Here is a 22,146-nt window from a genome sequence, read left to right on the forward strand (position 1 = left end):
GATTACAGGCTTGAGCCACCGCGCCCGGCCTGTTTTTTGTATTTTTTAGTAGAGACGGGGTTTCACCGTGTTAGCCAGGATGGTCTCGATCTCCTGACCTCGTGATCCGCCCGTCTCGGCCTCCCAAAGTGCTGGGACTACAGGCTTGAGCCACCGCGCCCGGCCATATGTTTAATTCTTTATTACTAAGACCCTATTATTAATTAGGTTGCACTCTCTCCCTTATCTCTAGTAGCCAGCTTTACTTGCCCTTCTGCAAAGTGTACACTCAAATCTATATTGTTTCTCTCATGCATTCTTGTTTCTTTTTAGATACAAGGTCTTGCTCTGTTGCCCAGGCTGGAGTGCACTGGTGCAATCATGGCTCACTGCAGCCTCAGCTTTGACCTCCTGGCTCAAGCATCCTCCCAGCCTCCCACTTCAGCTTCCGTAGTAGTTGGGACCACTGATTTCTTTCCTTTTCTTTTTTTTTTTTTGAGAGAGTCTTACTCTGTGGCCCAGGATGGAGTGCAGTGGTGTGATCTCAGCTCACTGCAACCTCTGCTTCCTGGGCTAAAATGATTCTCCTGCCTCAACCTCTCCAGTAGCTGGGATTACAGGCGTGTGTCACCATGCCCGGCTAATTTTCATATTTTTAGTAGAGACAGAGTTTCACCCAGTTGGCCAGGCTGGTCTTGAATTCCTGGGCTCCATCGCCCACCTCAGCCTCTCAAAGTGCTGGGATTACAGGTATGAGCCACTGCTCTTGGCCCTGTCTCATGCATTCTTATGAGCTCTTTGCACACAAATGGTTTTAACCCTTTAACCCTTTATTTATTTATCTATCTATCTATTTATGAGATAAGAGTTTTGTTCTTGTTGCCCAGGCTGGAGTGCAATGGTGTGATCTTGGTTCACTGCAATCTCCATTTCCCGGGTTCAAGCGATTCTCCTGAGTAGCTGGGATTACAGGCATGTGCCACCACGCCCAGCTAATTTTGTAGTTTCAGTAGAGACGGGATTTCTCCATTTGGTAAGGCTGGTCTCGAACTCCCGACCTCTGGTGATCTGCCTGCCTCAGCCTCCCAAAGTGCTGGGATTAAAGGCTTGAGCCACCCCGCCGGCCAACCCTTTAACCCTTTAAAGGGTTGTTCCAAACCTATGTTCCTAATTTGTCATAATTTTGTATATTTTTTTATTTATTCAAATATGTTTTTATTCTTTGTCATTTCTTCCACTATATTGTGCCTAGAAAGTCTTTCTCCTCCAGAAGAACTCCTAAGGTTTTAATGTTTTAACCCTAGTTGGAGACCAATACTTAAACAATCTGACTCGTGTAAAAATAAGTTAATAAAGAGTCAACCAGAAAGAAGCCTGTTTGTTCTCTGCCAATGATAGAGTACTTGTTAAGTGAGATTTTTATCTTTTTAATGAGAAAAGCTTGTCTAGGACATCTGACAAGAACAGGGTGAAAAAGCACATTTCTAAAACTGAAGAACCTGGCAGTGGTATGGTCATTATTTTTAGGAGGGGAAGGGGAGTGTGTGTATGCTGTGATACGTTTTAGAGGAATAGGTGCTGTGATACGCTGTTAGAGGAATAGGGCAGATGCAGGACTGCTAAATAACAGGGTGCAGAGACTCACATTTCCATTTGCATTGATCTTTAGTTCAAAAAAGGAGACAGCCACAAATTAGAAAAGCAATTTCCATTATATCTTCTTTGAGACAGTAATGGGTAAGGTTAATAACTAAAAATCCTTTATTTGGCAGACTATTTTAACTTGGCTGTCAATTTAATTTCCTTCTGCTGTACACAGAAGAGTCATTATCCTGGTAGCTGGTTTAGCAGCCAATATGATAGAGATGGGTAGAGGACATGATGGTAAGAACAATCTACTTTCTAAGGCACTGACAAAGCGATACTAAGCATCTAATTGGAAAGTGCTTCAGCATTTCCCTTCTAGAACTTCTGAAAAATAACCTCAAGACTATGAAGATAGTAGATTCACAGTCTAATCCTTTAAGGTCAGGGGAATAAGCAAGTTCTCTAACCAAGCAGAAGCCCCTTTTGCTGCCTGTTCAGATATACGCAGGAAACGTACCTTCAAAGAATCTTCTGGGTTTACTGATTCACAAAAACTTTCATTAGCTTTTAGTTCAATTTAATAAGCAAATAATGAGTACTATCATGCAAAAAGGAAACATTTTTCTGTTGGAAAGTACCTTAGTGATTGAACGTTAACTCTCTTGATATAAAGAACTAGTAACCCAGAGAAGTTAAAGGACTTGTCCAAACAGCAAGTTACTAGAGTGAGTGACGGACATGGGAATAAAAATAAAAGTAAGCAAAATGTCTTATCTCCTAGTGCCAGGTTCTTTCCACTACGTCACTGGCTCTCCTGGTATAGGTTGAGTAACCCTTATCTGAAATGTTTAGGACAAGAAGTGCTTCAGATTTCAGACATTTTTGGATTTTTGTAATATCTGCATTATTTATTTGCATAACTATTTGCACATCCCTAATTCAGAAACCCCAAATTCAAAATGCTTCAATGAGCATTTTCTTTGAGCATTACGTTGGCACTCAAACTTTTAAATTTTGGAGCATTCTGAATTTCAGATTAGGGATACTCAACCCGATTTTTTTTTTTTTTTTTGAGACAGAGTCTTGCTCTGTCGCCCAGGCAGGAGTGCAGTGGCGTGATCTTGGCTCACTGCAGGCTCTGTCTCCTGGGTTCAGGCCATTCTCCTGTCTCAGCCTCCCGAGTAGCTTGGACTACAGGCACCCACCACCACGCCTGGCTATTTTTTTTTTTTTGTATTTTTAGTAGAGACGGGGTTTTACCGTGTTAGGCAGGACGGTCTCGATCTCCTGACCTCATGATCCACCTGCCTCGGCCTCCCAAAGTGCTGGGATTACAGGCGTGAGCTAATGTGCCCGGCCACCCAACCTGATTTTTAAAAATAATAATTATTTTTTAAAAAACAAAAGTAGGCCAGGCGCAGTGGCTCATGCCTGTAATCCCAGCACTTTGGAAGGCTGAGGTGGGCGGATTACGAGGTCAGGAGATTGACACCATCCTGGCTAACAGGGTGAAACGCTGTCTCTACTAAAAACACAAAAAATTAGATGGCCATGGTGGCGGGCTCATGTAGTCCTAGCTACTCGGGAGGCTGAGGCAGGAGAATGGTGTGAATCCAGAAGGCGGAGCTTGCAGTGAGCCGAGATAGTGCCACTGCACTCCAGCCTGGGTGACACAGTGAGACTCCATCTCAAAAAAAAAAAAAAAACACAAAAAATTAGCCAAGCATGGTGGCACACACCTGTAATTCCAGCTAGTTGGGAGGCTGAGGCAGGAGAATCACTTGAACCTAGGAGGCAGAGGTTGCAGTGAGTGAAGATTATGCCACTGCACTCCAGCCTGCGTAACTAGAGCAAAACACCGTCTCAAAAAAAAAAAAAAAAAAAAAAAGGTTCCTACCCTGGGAGGAAAGGGAGAATTGGGAGTTATTGTTTAATGGGTACAGAGTTTTAGTCTTGTTAAGATGAAAAGAGTTATAGAGATTGTATAACAACGTAAGTATATTTAACATGATTCAACTGTACATGTAAAAATCGTTAAGATGCTAAATTTTTTGCTAAATATACTTTATTTATTTAATTTATTTATTTTGAGATGGAATGCAATGGCACAATCTCGGCTCACTGCAACCTCTGCCTCCCAGGTTCAAGTGAGTCTCCTGCCTCAGCCTCCGAAGTAGCTGGGATTACAGGTGTGCGCCACCATACTCTGCTAATGTTTGTATTTTTAGTACAGATGGGGTTTTGCCATGTTGGCCAGGCTGGTCTCGAACTACTGACCTCAAGTGATCTGCCCACCTTGGCCTCCCAAAGTGGTAAGATTACAGGTGTGAGACACAGTGCCTGGCCTATTACATATATTTCACAAAAAAGAAAAAAAGACTTCCATCCAGAAGCTATACAAATATTTTCCTACAATTTCTTCTAATATTTTCATAGTTTTTCAACATTCAGTCCTTCAGTCTATCTTGTGTTGGTATGTATCTTTGTATGAAGCATACGAAACACAGATCACATTTTGTCATCTTGCAGTAATAGAAAATACCATCAACAATGCCCTTTCTAAAAGTTCTCTTTTTAAAATACAGTATCTTTGAGTGGTAAGATTATGGATGATTTTTATTTATTTTTTGGTTCTCTGTATTTCTAATGTTCTACATTGAACATACAGTACTTATGCCATTAAAAAATATAGGGCAGCTAGCCACGCATGGTGGCTCATGCCTGTAATCCCAGCACTTTAGGAGGCTGAGGTGGGTGGATCAATTGCAGCCAGGAGTTTGAGACCAACATGCGGAAACCCTGTTTCTACTAAAAATACAAAAATTAGCCGGGGATGGTGGCAGTCGCCTGTTGTCCCACCTACTCAGGAGGCTGAGGCACAAGCATTGCTTGAACCTGGGAGAGGTTGTAGTGAGCCAAGATTGCTCCACTGCACTCCAGCCTGGGTGGCAGAGCAAGACTGTCTCAAAAAAAAAAAAAAAAAAAAATTATATATATATATATGTGGAAACCTGTAATCCCAGCACTTTGGGAGGCCAAGGCAGGTAAACTGTTTGAGTCCAGGAGTTCAAGACCCAGCCTGGGCAACAAAGGAAGGCTCTGTCTCTACAGAAAAATACAAAAATTAGCCAGGCATAGTGGCCCATGCCTGTGGTCCCAGCTACTTGGGAGGCTGAGGTAGGAAGACTGCTTGAGTCCAGGAGGCTAAGGCTGCAGTGAACAGAGATCATGCCACTGCACTCCACCCTGGGCAACATAGTGAGACCCCATTTCTATTAGAAAAAATAAAATATAGGGGATAAATCACCACTCTACCTAAATCCATCAGTGAGCTGCTTAATTATCAACTAACACCTTAGCATGCATGATGAGTCCTCAGTCAGATAAAAGGAAACAATAAAACAAAATCCCACCCCATACATATAGAGTAATTCATAACTTATAAAATGCTTTTATACATTATACACCTAGGCTCTTGGTACAGTGAAGCAGAGAGAATAGGAAATGGAAAGTATGGTAAATATCTGAGTACTTAGTGTGTGCCAGCTATAGTGTTAGGTATCTTATATACATTATCTCATTTAATCCTCCCAACAGCTCACTGAGATAAGGCACTAACTCTCATCTTAGTGGTAGATGCATAGGCTCAGATAAATTGATATCTTGCCCAACCAGTGACTGCTGGGGCTTGGATGTGAACGTAGGTCTATTTGCTAAGATAATAGCTAATACACGTAGTTATTATGTGCCAAGAACTGTATTAAGGCTTTACATAAATAACTTTATTTACTTTTCATAACAATGTTACAGGCAGGTGCTATGATGATGCCGTTTACAGATGAGGCAATTGAAGCACACAGAGGTTAAGGTTCCTGCCCAAGTTAATACACCTAGTACGAGGTAAACTGGTACCTGCACTGACAGTCACTGCCAAAACCCATGTACTTTCTACCATACTGGGCTCCTTTTCTTCCTCTCTTCATTCCGGAATGGAAAAACCACATAAGGGGAAGTGAAGAGCTAGGTGGAAGCACTACGTGGCACTAAAATTATCTGATTCACAGAATCTAAATAATATTAACAAAAAATTGTAACATGTTATGTAATGCTTGACAATGTATAAAGTGCTTTTAGATTTTATCTCATTTAATTTCCAAATAGTTATGTGAAGTAGATAAAGATATCCTTGATTATAGGAAAGAAAGCTTAGAGTGGTAAAGTGACTTGTCTGAGATGACAGAAGAAAAGATCTGAAACAAGGTCTCTGTACTTCTTATAGAGTGTTATTTTCAACTACGTTATCACCTGCAAGAAGTAGTTGAAAAGCATCCCCTCATTCTGCCAAGGTATCAGCTTACCTAGGCGAGCCCTTGTCCTGGGTCCCTGCATCTGACTCCGAAGTTCAGGCCTCAGATGAAACTTCTTTGCTTCATCAACCAGATCCCTGCATTGTAAACTACAGCGGATGAAAGGCTGAAATACAGCAGACAGTAGAGTGAGGCACAGGGGATACCTATAATACTATAAGAGTACAAATGGCACATGCAAAGAATTAACTTCTGACTATAGAAAACCAGTTTCCAAAGCCCTGTGATTCCAGGAGTACTGCTGGTAGTAACTATACTCTGAGTTTCCAGAATGATTTTTAAAATTTACTTGAAAAATAGATAATACACGAGATGAATCAAAGATCAAATGATATAAACATATATGTTGAGCAGTATTTCCCATCTATCTCAGCGCTTACATTTAACTATTTTTACATAGTTTGTACGCCCTTTCAGGGATTATGCAAACATAAGGACATAATAACTAATAAGAATTTTAAGGGGGAAACCAAAAAGATTCTGATATTTTCTGGGTGACAGGAAGAATCATATTTTGTCTGAAGTATCTCCCCCACAGTCTTGTAGTAATTACCATGTCTGTTTCTGATAGCTCTGTACTAGACATCTTTCATTTGCCTCCCAACTTGCTCTGTACCCTTTTCCACTCTGCTCTCTGGCTCAGAAGACTGGCCTATATGAACTGTGTCAATAGGGCTTCCTATGCCTTCTAGCTTCTGGTTGGGATCAGCCCAACCAAAGGTCAAGGTTTCTCTCAAGGAAGTGACTCTCCATGATTCTCTTTCCTTTAAGGTTCTAGTAACCACTCCTCAACCTTGTCCCTTCAGGCTTAGGGGTTGTTAATAGCTTGTGTCCTAGATCCAGGTTATTTCACTGTCTTTTGTTGTTTCTCTGAACTTGCACCTTTGTAAACAGCTTTATTTTAAAAAACTCTTCTAAAATTGTCCTGTTTTAGAGTATAGCATCTGTTTCCTGTTGGGACCCTAAAGGACACAGCTGTAATTAAATAACCCCTCTATTAACCTGACCCAAGAAGTTCTCAGTTGAACTGGTAAGGAAAACAAGCAATAAATAGTAGTAAACACTTACGTAGAAAGACATGGTTTTAAAAGCTTTCACATAGTAACTTACTCAATGCTAACAATAACCTATGAGGAAGGTACTATTATCATCTCTGTTTTACAGATAAGAAAGCTGAGGCACAAATATATTAAGACATCTGCTAAAAGTTCACAGAATAAGTGGTGAATTTGGGATTTCAGGCCCGAGTGTGGTTCCAGAGTCTGTGCTCCTAACCACAATGTAAAGAACTGACACAAGGGATATGTGAATTGGTTGTAAGAAAGACAGAAATCACAATAGGAGAAAAAGAGTTTCAGATGTGACACTAACTATCCTGCAACTTTTCTAATGTGAACAACTGAAGAACTGTTTGTAGCTAACTAAGAGATCTAGGGCTGGGCCAGCAAGAGGAACTCTCTACCTACATGTTATAAATCAGTGCTCCCTCGAAGTATGGTCCAGGCAACATAGGTGGCATATATGGTAAAAATTATGAAAAAGTATCACAGAGAATTTAAGTTGGAGAAACACTTTTATAAATAAACTCAACAAGATATGACTGAAGTTGACACTAAAACACATCAAACTCCTTTCATGCTGGCTTCACCAGAAGTCAAAAATGAAGAGGCTTGCTAAGTGTGGCATAAGTGCAATTTGGAACAATTTATGTTTAATGGAGAAGGGGACAAAGTTTATTATCAGGTGTTTATATAAAACACTTAGGGGCATGTAAAAAAAATATAGCAAAACACAAAACTGAACCACAGATTTTCATTTGTGTCAAGAGTCTGCTAAGAAATTCACTTTTCTTAGAAATATGCTTGGGAACTACCCAGCACCACTCTCACTGGCATTCCTAGAGAGGCAAACCAGGAGACTTTGTGCCTACGTTAAAAGAATCAATTTTGAATACATAACACTAAGGTAAGAGTTTGTCAAGGTTTTGGATCCTGAGAGTGTTGCACTACTTACCTCAGCATCTATTACATCCGTGATATACCTGGGGGTTAGCAGGGGCATACGCACATACTGTAGCAGGTTAGGCAAGGATTCTTCCCGTTCCTTCTTGGCATGCTTCACCCAGTTGATGACAGCCTCAAAGACTGGCTCTTCAGAATCCACCTGTAAATGTGTAATTACATACCGTGGATCCTATTTTTCCAATTAGCTCACCATCTCAAAAAGTAACCATGTTCACTTTCTCCTTCCTGCTTTCCCATTGCCCATCACCATTATTTCCCATCTTCCAGAAATAGCTAGGCCCTTGGGAAAACAACATTTTTTGCAGACACAGCTAACAGACCAGGAAAAGAATTATAGTCAATTTGGGTTTTATATATATACACACACACACACACACATATATATGAATGATAAATAGTACGTAAAAAATCACCAGTCACATATTGGCCTTCGTTTCAGAATTTTTCCCATTCCTGAATTGCTTCTGGTCATCTCTCTAACTTTAGGGAAGGTAGGTGGGGGAATCTATTGCCTTATTGAAAATCAGCTCTTGAAATAATTTTTAGTCATAATTGTTATCTAATGATCTCCAGGCTCACCCCTCAAATTGTTCATCCAAGCCTCTGAAGCAGGAGCTTCTCTAACATCATTAGTTGCTGTTTTCAAAAGCATTATCGCCTTTCTGCCCGTGGATGCTGCCGAAGAAGCATCTTTAAAGTCTGTCTTCTCCCTGCCCTCAGGTCTAATCAGAGTCTCCTAAAGAGCCCGAACAGCTGAGGAAGCTCTTTATTTGAGGGTTGAGCTTTGAAATAGCCAATGAGAGCCTGAGGAGTCATTTTGAGCAATGGGGAATGCTCATGGACTGTGTGGTAATGAGAGATCCAAACACCAAGCGCTCAGGGGCTGTGGGTTTGTCACATACATCACTGTGGAGAAGGTGGATGCAGCCATGAATGCAAGGCCTCACAAGGTGGATGGAAGAGTTGCGGAACCAAAGAGAGCTATCTCAAAAGAAGATTCTCAAAACACCAGGTGCCCGCTTAACTGTGAAAAAGGTATTTGTTGGCAGCATTTAAAGAAGACACTGAAGAACATCACCTAAGAGATTTTTTTAACGGTTTGGAAAAATTGAAGTGATTGAAATCATGACTGACTGAGGCAGTGGCAAGAAAAGTGGCTTTGCCTTTGTAACCTTTGATGACCATGACTCCGTGAATAAGACTGTCATTCAGAAATAACATCCTATGAATGGCCACAGCTGTGAAGTTAGGAGAGCCCTGTCAAAGTAAGAGATGGCTAGTGCTTCATCCAGCCAAAGAAGTCGAAGTGGTTCTGGAAACTTTGCTGGTGGTCGTGGAGGTGGTTTCAGTTGAGATGACAGCTGTGGTGGTGGTGGATAGGCGGCAGTGGGAATGGCTATAATGGATTTGGTAATGATGGAAACAATTTTGGAGGTGGTGGAAGCTACAGTGATTTTGGCAATTACAAGAATCAGTCTTCAAATTTTGGACCCATGAAGGGAGGAAACTTTGGAGGCCGAAGCTCTGGGCCCCTATGGTGGTGGAGACTAATACTTTGCCAAACCACGAAACCAAGGTGGCTATGGTGGTTCCAATAGCAGCAGTAGCTATGGCAGTGGCAGAAGATTTTAATTAGGAAATAAAGCTTAGCTGGAGAGGGGAGCCAGAGAAGTGACAGGGAAGCTACAGGTTACAAGAGATTTGTGAACTTAGCCAAGCACAGTGGTGGCAGGGCCTAACTGCTACAAAGCAGACATGTTTTAGACAAATACCCATGTGTATGGGCAAAAAACTCGAGGACTGTATTTGTGACTAATTGTATAACAGGTTATTTTAGTTTCTGTTCTGTGGAAACTGTAAAGCATTCCAACAAAGGGTTTTAATGCATTTTTTTTTTTTTTGGCAGCCATGCTGTTGATTGCTAAATGTAATAGTCTGATCGTGATGCTGAATAAATGTCTTAAAAAATAATAAAAAGGAAAAGCATTATCAATTAGCCTTCAAGGAACTACTGTGTATTAGGCACTATGCTATTTGAAAAGATATAATTAATTAATCATCTGGGGAACTTAGGTCTAAGTTTACATATGACCAATTAGATAATGTGAGATACACTCTAAAAAAAACCTATGCTACATTACTGGAAGGACCTAGGTATATAATAACACCTAGAACTTCCCAAAGACAGACACCTGAATACAGGTCCTGTGTCCCTTCTACAAGCCCCTAGAGAGTACATATTCTGGGAGATACCTTTCAGAGTGTCACTGTGACTAGATAAAAAAAATCACCCTGTAAACTTTTCCCAAAAACTGTGATACTCTAAAAATGCAGAAAGTGTTTCAAAAAATGCATTCATTTGAGAGAGTTATTGAACTCCTTTCTTAAGTGCCAGGCACTGCCCTGGAAACTGATTACACAATGGTGAACAAATCAGATATGGTGAACAAATCAGATATGATCCTTGCTCTTAAGTGGGGAGTCAAACTGCTAAATCATAAAAATGAAAAAACTCACTATTATTAAATACTACATAGGAAAGGTACTGGGGCTATGAGACAGAACAGCATGAGATTTTCTAGTTTAGATTGGTGAGGCCGGGAAGGCCTCCTTGAAGAAGCAACAAATTGAAATCTGATGGATGAGTAGCAGTTAGCCAGGGGGCGTAAGAGTACTCCCAGGCAGGGCCCGGTGCGGTAGCTCACACCTATAATCCCAGCACTTTGGGAGGCCGAGGCAGGCGGATCACGAGGTCAGGAGATTGAGACCATCCTGGCTAACACAGTGAAACCCCATCTCTACTAAAAATACAAAAAATTAACCAGGCATGGTGGCAGGCGCCTGTAGTCCCAGCTACTCAGGAGGCTGAGGCAGGAGAATGGCGTGAACCCGGGAGGTGGAGCTTGCAGTGAGCCAAGGTCGCACCACTGCACTTCAGCCTGGGCGACAGAGTGAGAGACTGTCTCAAAAAAAAAAAAAAGAGAGAGAGTGTACTCCCAGGCAGACAGAAGAGCACACTCAAAAGCACCAGAAATGCATTGTCCAATACACTACCCATGTGTGGCTATTTACATTCACCATAATTAAAATTAAATTAAAAATCAGCTTCTCAGTTGCATTAGCTACATTTCAAGTGTGCGATAGCAACATGGGGCTGGCAGGAGCAAACTAAACAGTATAGATATAGAGTACTTCCATCTTCGTAGAATGTTCTATTGAACAGCTCTGTCCTACAGCAAAAAAGAACTGGCAGCTTGAGGAAGTGACTAGAAGGCTAGTGTAGCAGAGTGAATGAGGGTGATAGAGGGGTAAAATATGAAGCTGGAGAGTTAAGCAAGGGCCAGATACAGAGAGCATTAGAATACTGGATTTGACTCTAAGTGCAACTTGAAATCATCCAAAGGTTTCAAGCAGGCTACTGATATGATCATATTGATGTTTGTAAACATTATCCTGGCTACTGTGGGTAGAACAGTTTAAAGGGCCAAGAGCTAGAAGAGGTTAGATGCTGCTCTGGTATATTAGGCAAAATGTGAAGGTGCTTACAGGACTATAGTTGTGGCAGTGGTGAGAGAGAAATAGACACACTGGAGAAATACTTGGGAGGTCAAACTAACCCAGGCAATTGTTGGATAAGATGCAGGGGAGGGTACAGAAAGTGTCCTTGATCTTAATTTAAAACTTTTATATGATTGGCTAATAGTTTTAAGCAGATACATGCTAGACTCTGACACATTCTAGGTTAAATTAGATACATCAATTTAAAGATGGAGTTTTTCAATCATGAGCAGAGGTTTTTTAGTTTTTTTTTTAAGACTAATCAAGGCCGGGTGCAGTGGCTCACGCTTGTAATCCCAGCACTTTGGGAGGCTGAGGCGGGCAGATTACGAGGTCAGGAGATCGAGACCACGGTGAAATCCCAACTCTACTAAAAATACAAAAAATTAGCTGGGCATGGTGGCGGGCACCTGTAGTCCCAGCTACTTGGAGAGGCTAAGGCAGGAGAATGGTGTGAACCTGGGAGGCGGAGCTTGCAGTGAGCCAAGACTGCACTACTGCACTCCAGCCTGGGCAACAGAGCGAGACTCTGTCTCAAAAAAAAAAAAAAAAAAAAAGACTAATCAAATGAAGCAGCAGGTATGGAGCAGGAACAAAGAAATCTGTAACTGAGTGTGATCAACAGTTGTAAACACCACTGCCCTCAGACCAGCCATGAGCAGATAATCATGAGCAGAATTTAGAATAAATTAGAATTGCAGAAAAACAGCTAATGGGGAAGAAAAAACCCAAACATTAATGCCTCACTACAGAGAAAAATAGATTTTCTCCACAATAGATTTTCACAAAGAATTCTCCTGTGTATTAGGTACTGGCGTTCTTATTTTATGCTCGGAACAGTCCCGTGTACTCAGTACTAATATTATCTACATTTTATAGAAGAGGAAACTGAAGATTAGTGGTTAGGTAACACACACCACACAGCCAAGACTAAATCCCAGTTGGACTCTAAAACCCATGCTGTTTTAACCAACATGACATCCTGCTTCCCATTGTTTTAAGTACTATTATTTTACTTAATAAGAGGAAGCATTAGCAACTGGGAGTCAGACATCTGGTTCCTATTTCTGGCTGGTATATGGAACAGAAAACAATATGTCACTTGCTTTCTTTCTAGAAAAAAAGCAAAGGGCAGTCTTGACACACACTTAAAAAAAAAAAAAACTATACATAAGAGTTCTCAAGCTGTTTTTCATTTCAGTTTCTCAATAAGGTTAGTTATTTGTTCTCTCCGGCCCTATCCAGTTTTATTCCAAAGCCTGTATAGTTCCAAAAGAAATGACTTCTGTGATTGTTTCCTGACTTGGACAATTAGAAACAAAATGAAAACATGACCAGCTCATAGTTGAGTGATTAAGAGAATAGACTCTGGAGTCAGACTACTCGAATTTGAAACCTGGCTCTACCACTTACTAGTGGTGGTATGATGGTTAAACTCCAATCTTCACTTTCCTCCTGTGAAAAATGAAGATGTGAGAATTAAATGAGATAAAAATACCAAGAATGGTGCCATTAAAATGGAAGTTCCAGTGGACAGGGATTTTTGTTTTGTTCATAATTTGATCTCCAGCACCTGGAAATGTTCTGGGCACACAGTAAGTGTTCAACAAATATTTAGTAAGTGAAACAACAGTAAATGCTGAGTAAGTATTAGCTATTATATGTAGTGAATGTCAAATCTGTAGTGCTCATTCTATTCACTGTATTTTCCAATATGTGGACAAATCAAGAAAAATCAAGATATTCTAGTGAATTGCCAGTTTCCAAGTCTGATGAATATGTTTTTTGGCTGTGGCTGTGATTTCAGCATAAGGATACAACGTCCTGCACTAAGAGGCTGAGAACTACGATTTTAGCAAATTCTTGACTCAACAGCATTTGCAACAGCAGCTTCTCTGGGCTGATACAGAGCCCAGTATGTCAGGCTAGAAAATAATTCCTCTACAGTTGGAACCAATGTCACCAATGTGCTCTAATCCTTTTTCCCTCAGAATAGTCACTAGAGAAAGCTGTAAAGAACCACTTGGCTGAAATTTGACAAGAAATATACTTAAGGCCAGGAGCAGTGGTTCACGCTTATAATCCCAGCATTTTGGGAGGTCGAGGTGGGTGGATGACCTGAGGTCAGGAGTTCCAGAGCAGCCTGTCCACAATAGTGAAACTCCGTCTCTACTAAAAATACAAAAATGAGCTGGCATGGTGGCGGGCGCCTGTAGTCCCAGCTACTTGGGAAGCCGAGGAGGAGAATCACTTGAACCCAGAAGGTGAAGGTTACAATAAGCTGAGATCACATCACTGCATGCTCCAGCCTGAAAGAAGTATACTTAAGACCTGTTATTCTATTACACAAATATCCTAGTTTTAACAAAATAAATCAGGAGAGAGTAATCATTTAGTTTACAGAAGTATATTATAGGCTTTCTTTAAATGGTATTGCCTGAGCCTAGTATTGCTTGAGCCCAGCAGTTTAAGACCAGCCTGGGCAACATAGTGAGACCCCATCTCAACAAAAATTTTTAAAAATTAGCTGGTGTGGTGATGTGCAGTTGCAGCTACACAGGAAGATGAGGTGGGAGAGTTGCTTGAGCTCAGACATCCAGGCTGCAGTGAGCCATAATTGCACCACTGCACTCCAGCCTGGGTGACAGAGTGAGACTGTCTCAAAACAAACAAAAAAAAAATTAAAGAATTGGGCCACTGGAGATCAATACTACGGGCTTCAAAGACATCTAATAACTATATTGGACTTCTCACTCCAATTCTTAGCCTCACTACAGACCTATATGCAATAAAAACTCTGCTACTGGTACTCTGATTTAGAATTAGGATTGACTTTTTTTTTTTTTTTTTTTTGAGGCAGGGTCTTGCTCTGTCGCCCGGACTGGAGTGCAGTGGCCAGATCTCAGCTCACTGCAAGCTCCGCCTCCTGGGTTTAGGCCATTCTCCTGACTCAGCCTCCCGAGTAGCTGAGACTACAGGCGCCCGCCACCTCGCCCGGCTAGTTTTTGTATTTTTAGTAGAGACGGGGTTTCACCGTGTTAGCCAGGATGGTCTCGATCTCCTGACCTCGTGATCCGCCCGTCTCGGCCTCCCAAAGTGCTGGGATTACAGGCTTGAGCCACCGCACCCGGCCAGGATTGACTTTTTTTCTGTAAAAGTTAAGTCACTGAATGCCTGCCTGGCACAGGTAGTATCCCCTGGTAGGTGAAGTATTATTCCTTTTTCTTTGCCTGCAAGAGACAGGGTCTCCCTCTGTTGCCTAGGCTAGAGTGCAGTGGTGTGATCACGGCTCACTGCAGCCTCAACCTCCTGGGCTCAAGAGATCCTCCCACTTCAGTCTCCCAAGTAGCTGGGACCACAGGTGCTCACCACCATGCCAGGCTAATTTTATTTTTTTGTAGAGACAGGGTTTTGTCATGTTGCCCAGGCTAGTATCAAACTCCTGGGCTCAAGAAGTTCTCCTGCCTCAGCCTCCCAAAGTGCTGGGATTACAGGCAAAGGTCACTGTGCCTGGCCTACTATTCCTTTAACATCCAGTTTGCATGTCCCTTCCTTCCATCCCCTGCGCCCTCACAAGACAGTTAGGATTTGGCTCCCGCTTCTGTAGATCCTCACTTCCACACTTTTGTCTCTTCATTTTTGATCCACTCCTGAACAAAGGTTTATTCTTCTTTCTTCTACATAATGTCCTTACTTTGTATAGACTCATTATTCTTATTATCCTCTTTATTTTATATATATGTATAGTCTACATCTCTGTCTCTACTAGCAGGTTATGAATTTTCTGAAAGCAAGAACTATATTTACCCATTTGGGGATCTGTAGCACCTGGCATAGTAATTCCTACACAGTAGATATTGTCAGTAAATGTTTGCAAAATGAGTGAATGGATAACAGAGAAGTGGTCTACAGATATCTACTTTGCTTCCAATTTCTGCTTATTCTATACTCTGTTTAATAGTGATTCTTACCCACTGGGATCATATATCTAATTGAAGAAAGTGGCAAACTCCCTCTCCATAAAAATGCAAATAAATTTGGTACAGGAGGGGTTAATGAAACCTTTGAGCCAAAATACACACTTGATTATGAAGCCCTAATGGTAAGTAACTGCATCCTACTTTGCAAGTTTTGTAATTGCCCAATCTTGAAGAAACCATAACATCAAGACAAATCTGTACCTGAATTTCATCACACTTGATTAGTTTTTCCACCTCTCCTTGACTCAGAAGAATGAACTCTTCATGCTGTACCACTTCAGGAAAATGCTTCTGGCTAAAAACCTCAGCTGCTTGCATCAGGTCAACACAATTGTGGGTTTCTGCAAAATCCCTAATGCCCAGGCAATTAGAAGGGTCCAACTGACTTTCTAAGAACTCACAGCAGGCTTGTTTCACACCTAGGACGGACACAGGGAGCAAACACTTTAGAACAGTTGGACAGGTGTGATCTAGTCTATATTCTTGTATCTCAACATCTTCTCTACATGTTATCAGATGAACCCTTGTTTCAACACCTAAGAAACAGATTAGAAATTCTTTGCTTAAGGAACTTAAACCCTATTTCTGGCTTATGTACTGCACCACTTTCAGCAAGACCTTTACACCTGTCTCTGTTTAATCTTTAAAGTGAATATTGCAAGATGAATCACATCCAGGGACCTGGCAGAATTCAACAAAAATGCCTATAAAACTCTTGGGAATCAAACTATAAAACTAATTACTAATTCAGCATAATGTACCCATTTTTCTACCCTACATGAAAAATTACTGAAAGACTAGAGTGAAAGAAAAGCAGAAGATAATAACAAATCTCATATTCATCTAATTGAAAAGTTCAGGGTATTTTAATTTTATGACTATGCACTAATGCAAAAGTTTCACACTGTTTAAATCATATATTAAAAACTAAAAATGTGTCAATTATGTATATATAAAAACCAAAAACATAACTGAATTTTAAAAAGGAAAAACTGAGGACCAGGAATGGTGGCTCATGCCTATAATCCCAGCACTCTGGGAAGCAAGGTAGGAGGATCACTCGAGTCCACGAACTTGAGACCAGCCTGAGCAACACAGAGAGAATCCGTCTCCACAAAAAAAATTTTTTTTTTTTAAAGACGGAGTCTCGCTCTGTTACCCAGGCTAGAGTGTAATGGCCGGATCTCAGCTCACTGCAAGCTCCACCTCCCAGGTTTACGCCATTCTCCTGCCTCAGCCTCCCGAGTAGCTGGGACTACAGACGCCCACCACCTCGCCCGGCTAGTTTTTTGTATTTTTTTTTAGTAGAGACGGGGTTTCACCAGGTTAGCCAGGATGGTCTTGATCTCCTGACCTCGTGATCCGCCCGTCTCGGCCTCCCAAAGTGCTGAGATTACAGGTTCGAGCCACCGCGCCCGGCCAAAAAATTTTTTTTTTAAATTAGCTGGGTATGGTGGCACGTGCCTGTGGTCCCAGTTACTCAGGACACTGAGGTGGGAGAATTGCTTGAGCCCAAGAATTCAAGGATACACTGAGCTGTGATTGCACCATTGTGCTCTAACCTGGGTGACAGAGTGAGACTCTATCTCAAAAACAAAACAAAAAGTCTAAAAAAACCTGGGAATTGTAAGGGAAAACAAACCACCTGTAATCCTGTGAAAACATACTTTAATATTTTGTGCATCAATTTAAATTTCATTTATCTTAATGAAATACTACCACTTAATGGCCAGATAAAGAGTATCCATGTAGACTATGTACAGTATCAGTTTTTATTATATTTCCTTATAGGTGTGTTATACACATGTATGTAAGAAAACACATAATTGGGCCGGGCGCGGTGGCTCAAGCCTGTAATCCCAGCACTTTGGGAGGCCGAGACGGGTGGATCACAAGGTCAGGAGATCAAGACCATCCTGGCTAACACGGTGAAACCCCGTCTCTACTAAAAAAAATACAAAAAACTAGCCGGGCGAGGTGGCGGGAGCCTGTAGTCCCAGCTACTCGGGAGGCTGAGGCAGGAGAATGGCGTAAACCCAGGAGGCGGAGCTTGCAGTGAGCTGAGATCCGGCCACTGCACTCCAGCCGGGGCAACAGAGCGAGACTCCGTCTCAAAAAAAAAAAAGAAAACACATAATTTCTCCTTCCTACATTTTTTTTAAAAGCAGAAAAGGTGCAAATGCTCTCTTTTATAGTGCCAAATACTCATATCTGGAGAAGTTCCTTTATAGTGGTATTGACATCTGATCTCTTATTGCTCAATGAGACAAAAGCCATGGCTAGTCAACATAAGCATCCATAGTTTGTCTCCAAAATGTTCATGATTAAGTTTACACTATTAATTTTCAATCTTTCCAGGGCTATTTCAACATAAACAATAGCAAGTTTTAATGTCTATACCTTTCAACTGAAGCAGACAGGCTGCAGGAAGCAGTTCTTGTACATTCTCCACTGTCACATGTACTGTTTCTGTGTACACAAAGTCCAATAAAATTTCCATGGTAGAGGCAGTCAAACCTTGGATGTCAACATAAGGTTTCCCCTTCTCTGAAAGCTGAAAATTTGAAAGGTAAAAAAGAATGATGGTTATAATTCCACAAGATAAAGGCAGAATCTCATACCTAAGAGCTTAGAGATGTTAATAATATTAATTGAACATATATTTTTAAAAATTATAGGCCAGGCATGGTGGCTCACACCTGTAATCCCAGCACTTTGAGAGGCCAAGGCAGGCAGATCACCTGAGGTCAGGAATTCAAGTTCAGCCTGGCCAACATGGTGAAACCCCATCTCCACTAGAAATACAAAACTTAGTTGGGCATGGTGGCACATGCCTGTAGTCCCAGCTACTCAGGAGGCTGAGGCAGGAGAACTGCTTCAACCCAGGAGGCAGAGGTTGCAGTGAGCCAAGATCGTGCCACTGCACTCTAGCCTGGGCACCAGAGTGAGACTCTTTCAAAAAAAAAAAGTAAGAAAATAAAAAAACAAAAGTATGCTCTATTTTGTTGGATTTTAATAAAGCAAATATGGCACAATATCTATAGTTTTCCAAACGAAGTGGGTAGTTATCTATACCCCAGGAGTAAGTAATAGGTGACACCTTCCTGGAATAGCAATTTTGCCAGTGAGTAACTTTAAAAATCAATTTCATATTAAAATACAGATGTATTACAGAATAGAACGCAAAAGTTCCCATGAACACAACACTGTCCGTGAATTTTTAAGATAAGACACAAAATTTCAAAGAAATTTCATGTTTGTAGAGGACCTTATGGGAACTTCAGTCTCTCCAGGATTACCTAGTTCCTATCATCTGTCCTTAGATCACATTTTTTCTTCCTTGAGATAGGGTCTCACTCTGTTCCCCAGGCTGAAGTGCAGTGGTGCGATCTCAGCTCCCTACAACCTCTTCCTCCCAGGTTCAAGTGATTCTCATGCCTCAGCCTCCCAAGTAGCTGGGATTACAGGAGTGCACCACCACATCCAGTTAATTTTTTTTTTTTTTTTGAGACACAGTCTTGCTCTGTTGCCCAGGCTGCAAAGAAGTGGCACAATCTCGGCTCACTTCAAGCTCCACCTCCCAGGTTCAAGCGATTCTCCTGCCTCAGCCTCCTGAGTAGCTGGGACTACAGGAACGTGCCACCACGCCCGGCTAATTTTTGTATTTGTAGGAGAGACAGGGCTTCACCATGTTGGCCAGGCTGGTCTCCAACTCCTGACCTCAAGTGATCTGCCCACCTCAGCCTCTCAAAATGCTGGGATTACAGGCATGAGCCGCCATGCGTAGCCCTTAGACTACATTTGGTAATGATGAAAAATAACATGTAGATCATCCTAAGGGACTTTCTTATGTAACACCATCTGAATACAAATAAACTTTTTCAAAATATTGAGTTAGACTAACTTAATTGCTACCAGAATATTTAGTCTGAATTGTAAGTAGTATATCTTCTTGAAGCCATGAGTACTGATGAGGCCAGATAATCATAGAAAACTGTTTAGCTAAGAGAAGAAATCTTCAACTTTACAGGAAACTCTGAAAATACCTTATTGAAAATTTTACTAGATCTTAATCTTAGTTTAGAAATTCATTTTACTCACGAAAGTCTGGTGCATCTCCATTATTAACTAAATGGCTTTATTATTTTTGATTTCTCCATCAGCCAGAGAATAACCACAAAGCACTCTCTACCAAAGCCAAGAACAAAATCAGTCCCTAACAGTAAAAAAGTCACTAGCACATCATTTTGAAAAAACATATTAGGTTTTATTTACATTTAATACAGTACTAATATTCATAAACAATTACTGTCCCAACACATTAAATGCATTCCATTATGATATTGAAATATGTAAGTATATGTATTCCAGATATTTCTCATTCAATAAACTATATTTCCATCAAATAGTTTAAATATGGAGACAATTTCACTATGTAAGAACTTAGAGCAATTATACATTTTACATTTATATTTTGCTTTAGAATTTTTCAGCATGCTTCTCATTTACTACTATTTCATCTGATTCTCACAGCAACCTGGTAAGGTAGTTAGGTCTGATATTATTACTATTTAAGGGATAAAGGGTCTAAGGATCAAAAAAAGAAGCAAGACTTAACCAGTCATTTAGATAGTAAGAGACAGGTATCATTCCTATCAAAGTATTTCACAAAAAAAAAAAAAAAAAGAGAGAGAGAGACATAAAATCCAGGTCCTCTTGCCTCAATCTTGTGATCTCTCAATCAGATGACATTTGAGGAGCATTTCATGGCTGAAGAGAACAAGGAAACCATCTAGTTCAACTGCTTTATTTTACAGATCAACCCAGTGAAGTGAGATGGTTCCCAGGGTTTATACAGAATTGCTGAGAGAACTAAGCCTAGAATCCAGGTCTCTGGACTCTCTCCTTTAAACAATTACTCTTAAAAATAAAGACAAAACCATCTAGCATTTTCTTGCCTGATGTCAGTTTTTAAAGAAAGAAATCATCACTGATGAGAAAAAAAGAATTAATTTCCAAATAACAAAAGAGTAAAGACAGACTATTTTCAAGCTGACAAAAAACAGGATGCACAATATATAACTAGCAATCAGCAGTTCTAGTGCATTTCATGCTCAGCAGCTGCTGGGTAACACTCTCTTTACCCAGTTAAATTCCAAATGCTTCTGATGATCTTGGGTATATCTCATGGCAAACAGTATAGGACAGGGATCTGCCTTGTGATATCACACAAGTTCATTTAAAAATTAGCCTGGATTAGCTGGAATGACCTGTCAGGTTCCTGTTTTCCCTACTAGCCATGGGACTGAGCATTGGCTCATAGTATTTTTACCTATACCAGTTTTAAAATTAGATTGTAGGATATAAAATTCATACTTCGGAGGCTAAGGTAGCACAAGAGTTAAAAACTGTTCGGGCTTTAGAGTTGGAAAATATATAATTAAATCCCACCTCTAGCACTTACAAGCCATGGGACTTTGGGCAAGTGATTTAATATCTGAAACCCTGTTCCTTCATTTGTAAAATGAGATGGTAATACCTACCCCTAGGGTGAGTCAGATATGCACAACAATCACTAGCACAGTACCTGACCCATAAAAGGTAGTTATCACCATTATATCATTCTGATCCAGCAGCAATATCTTCACTAAGATGCTAGAACTAAAAAAAAAAAATACTTGTGCTTAAAAAGACTTAAAAAAGTGTTTTCATAATGAAATATTTCAGGCATACATGTAAGTGTAAATTATATAATAAACAGTGGTGCACCCAGAACTGAGCTTTGAAAAAATCAATCAAGATAATTTATTTAAATCTGCTCTTAAAATCAGACTTGGGATCTTGAAAACCAAGGACTTGCAATGCTCTTTTCTGTTCAGCTTTCTAAGAGTATTTAACACAATATATTCAACAGCCTTACACCACAATTCAGGTATTTTGTCAGGCAATTACTAAGCAGTTTTTCTTAATTCTTTGTGAGCACTACCTGTATTCTCTCAAGCCAACCTTTTCCTAATTCCCTTTGTTAAGTGCTTATAAGTTAACATCTTTTTTCAGGTTATACACTCTATGCCTGCACAGCTATTCATTAAAAACTATTCTTCCTTTCATTTGAAGTTATCCTAACATCTACACTGATTTTCTTCACATATTGTTAGGAGGAGTGGGGTGAGGTCTGAATCCTACTCTTCTCTCCTTCCTTCCTCCTCATCCCTCTGGTACCCACTTAAAAATTTTTAGACTTTAGAAGGAGAAAAGGCCGGGTGCAGTGGCTCACACCTGTAATGCCAGGTGTGGCCATTCTGGGAGGCCAAGGTGGGAGGATTGCTTGAGCCCAGGAGTTCAAGACCAGCCTAGGCAACACAGTGAGACCCTGTCTCTACAAATAAATACATAAACAAATAAAATTAAAAACAAGGAGAAAAATTGGAAGACAAATTTAAGAAATAGTAAAATCCAATAGCTGACATCTGTGTGTTTTACTGCATATTAAACTACTCTAAGCACTTCGTACGTTATTTCATAAAATAATCTTCACAATAACCTTAATAACCACTGTTATTACATATTACTATTATTCCTAATTTAAAGATGAGGAAACTAAGGCATAGTCACCTAAGTGGTAGATCTTATACAGAATCTGCCAAAACA

At 40.5% G+C, this 22,146-nt stretch overlaps 1 protein-coding gene across 1 annotated transcript in view; it reads right to left on the reverse strand.

Annotated features, from left to right (window-relative positions):
• Positions 1-22,146, reverse strand: part of KLHL12 (kelch like family member 12) — a 41,729-nt gene that overhangs the window by 16,794 nt on the left and 2,789 nt on the right. Inside the window, exons 3-6 of the mRNA XM_023186888.3 lie at positions 17,896-18,049; positions 15,697-15,914; positions 7,947-8,096; positions 5,925-6,039 (exon numbers count right to left, since the gene is read on the reverse strand). Of these exons, the coding sequence (XP_023042656.1) occupies positions 5,925-6,039; positions 7,947-8,096; positions 15,697-15,914; positions 17,896-18,049 (637 nt within the window). The remainder of the gene's footprint in view (positions 1-5,924; positions 6,040-7,946; positions 8,097-15,696; positions 15,915-17,895; positions 18,050-22,146) is intronic.

Source organism: Piliocolobus tephrosceles, chromosome 1 (genome assembly GCF_002776525.5).
Source record: "Piliocolobus tephrosceles isolate RC106 chromosome 1, ASM277652v3, whole genome shotgun sequence".
NCBI classification, from domain to species: domain Eukaryota; kingdom Metazoa; phylum Chordata; class Mammalia; order Primates; family Cercopithecidae; genus Piliocolobus; species Piliocolobus tephrosceles.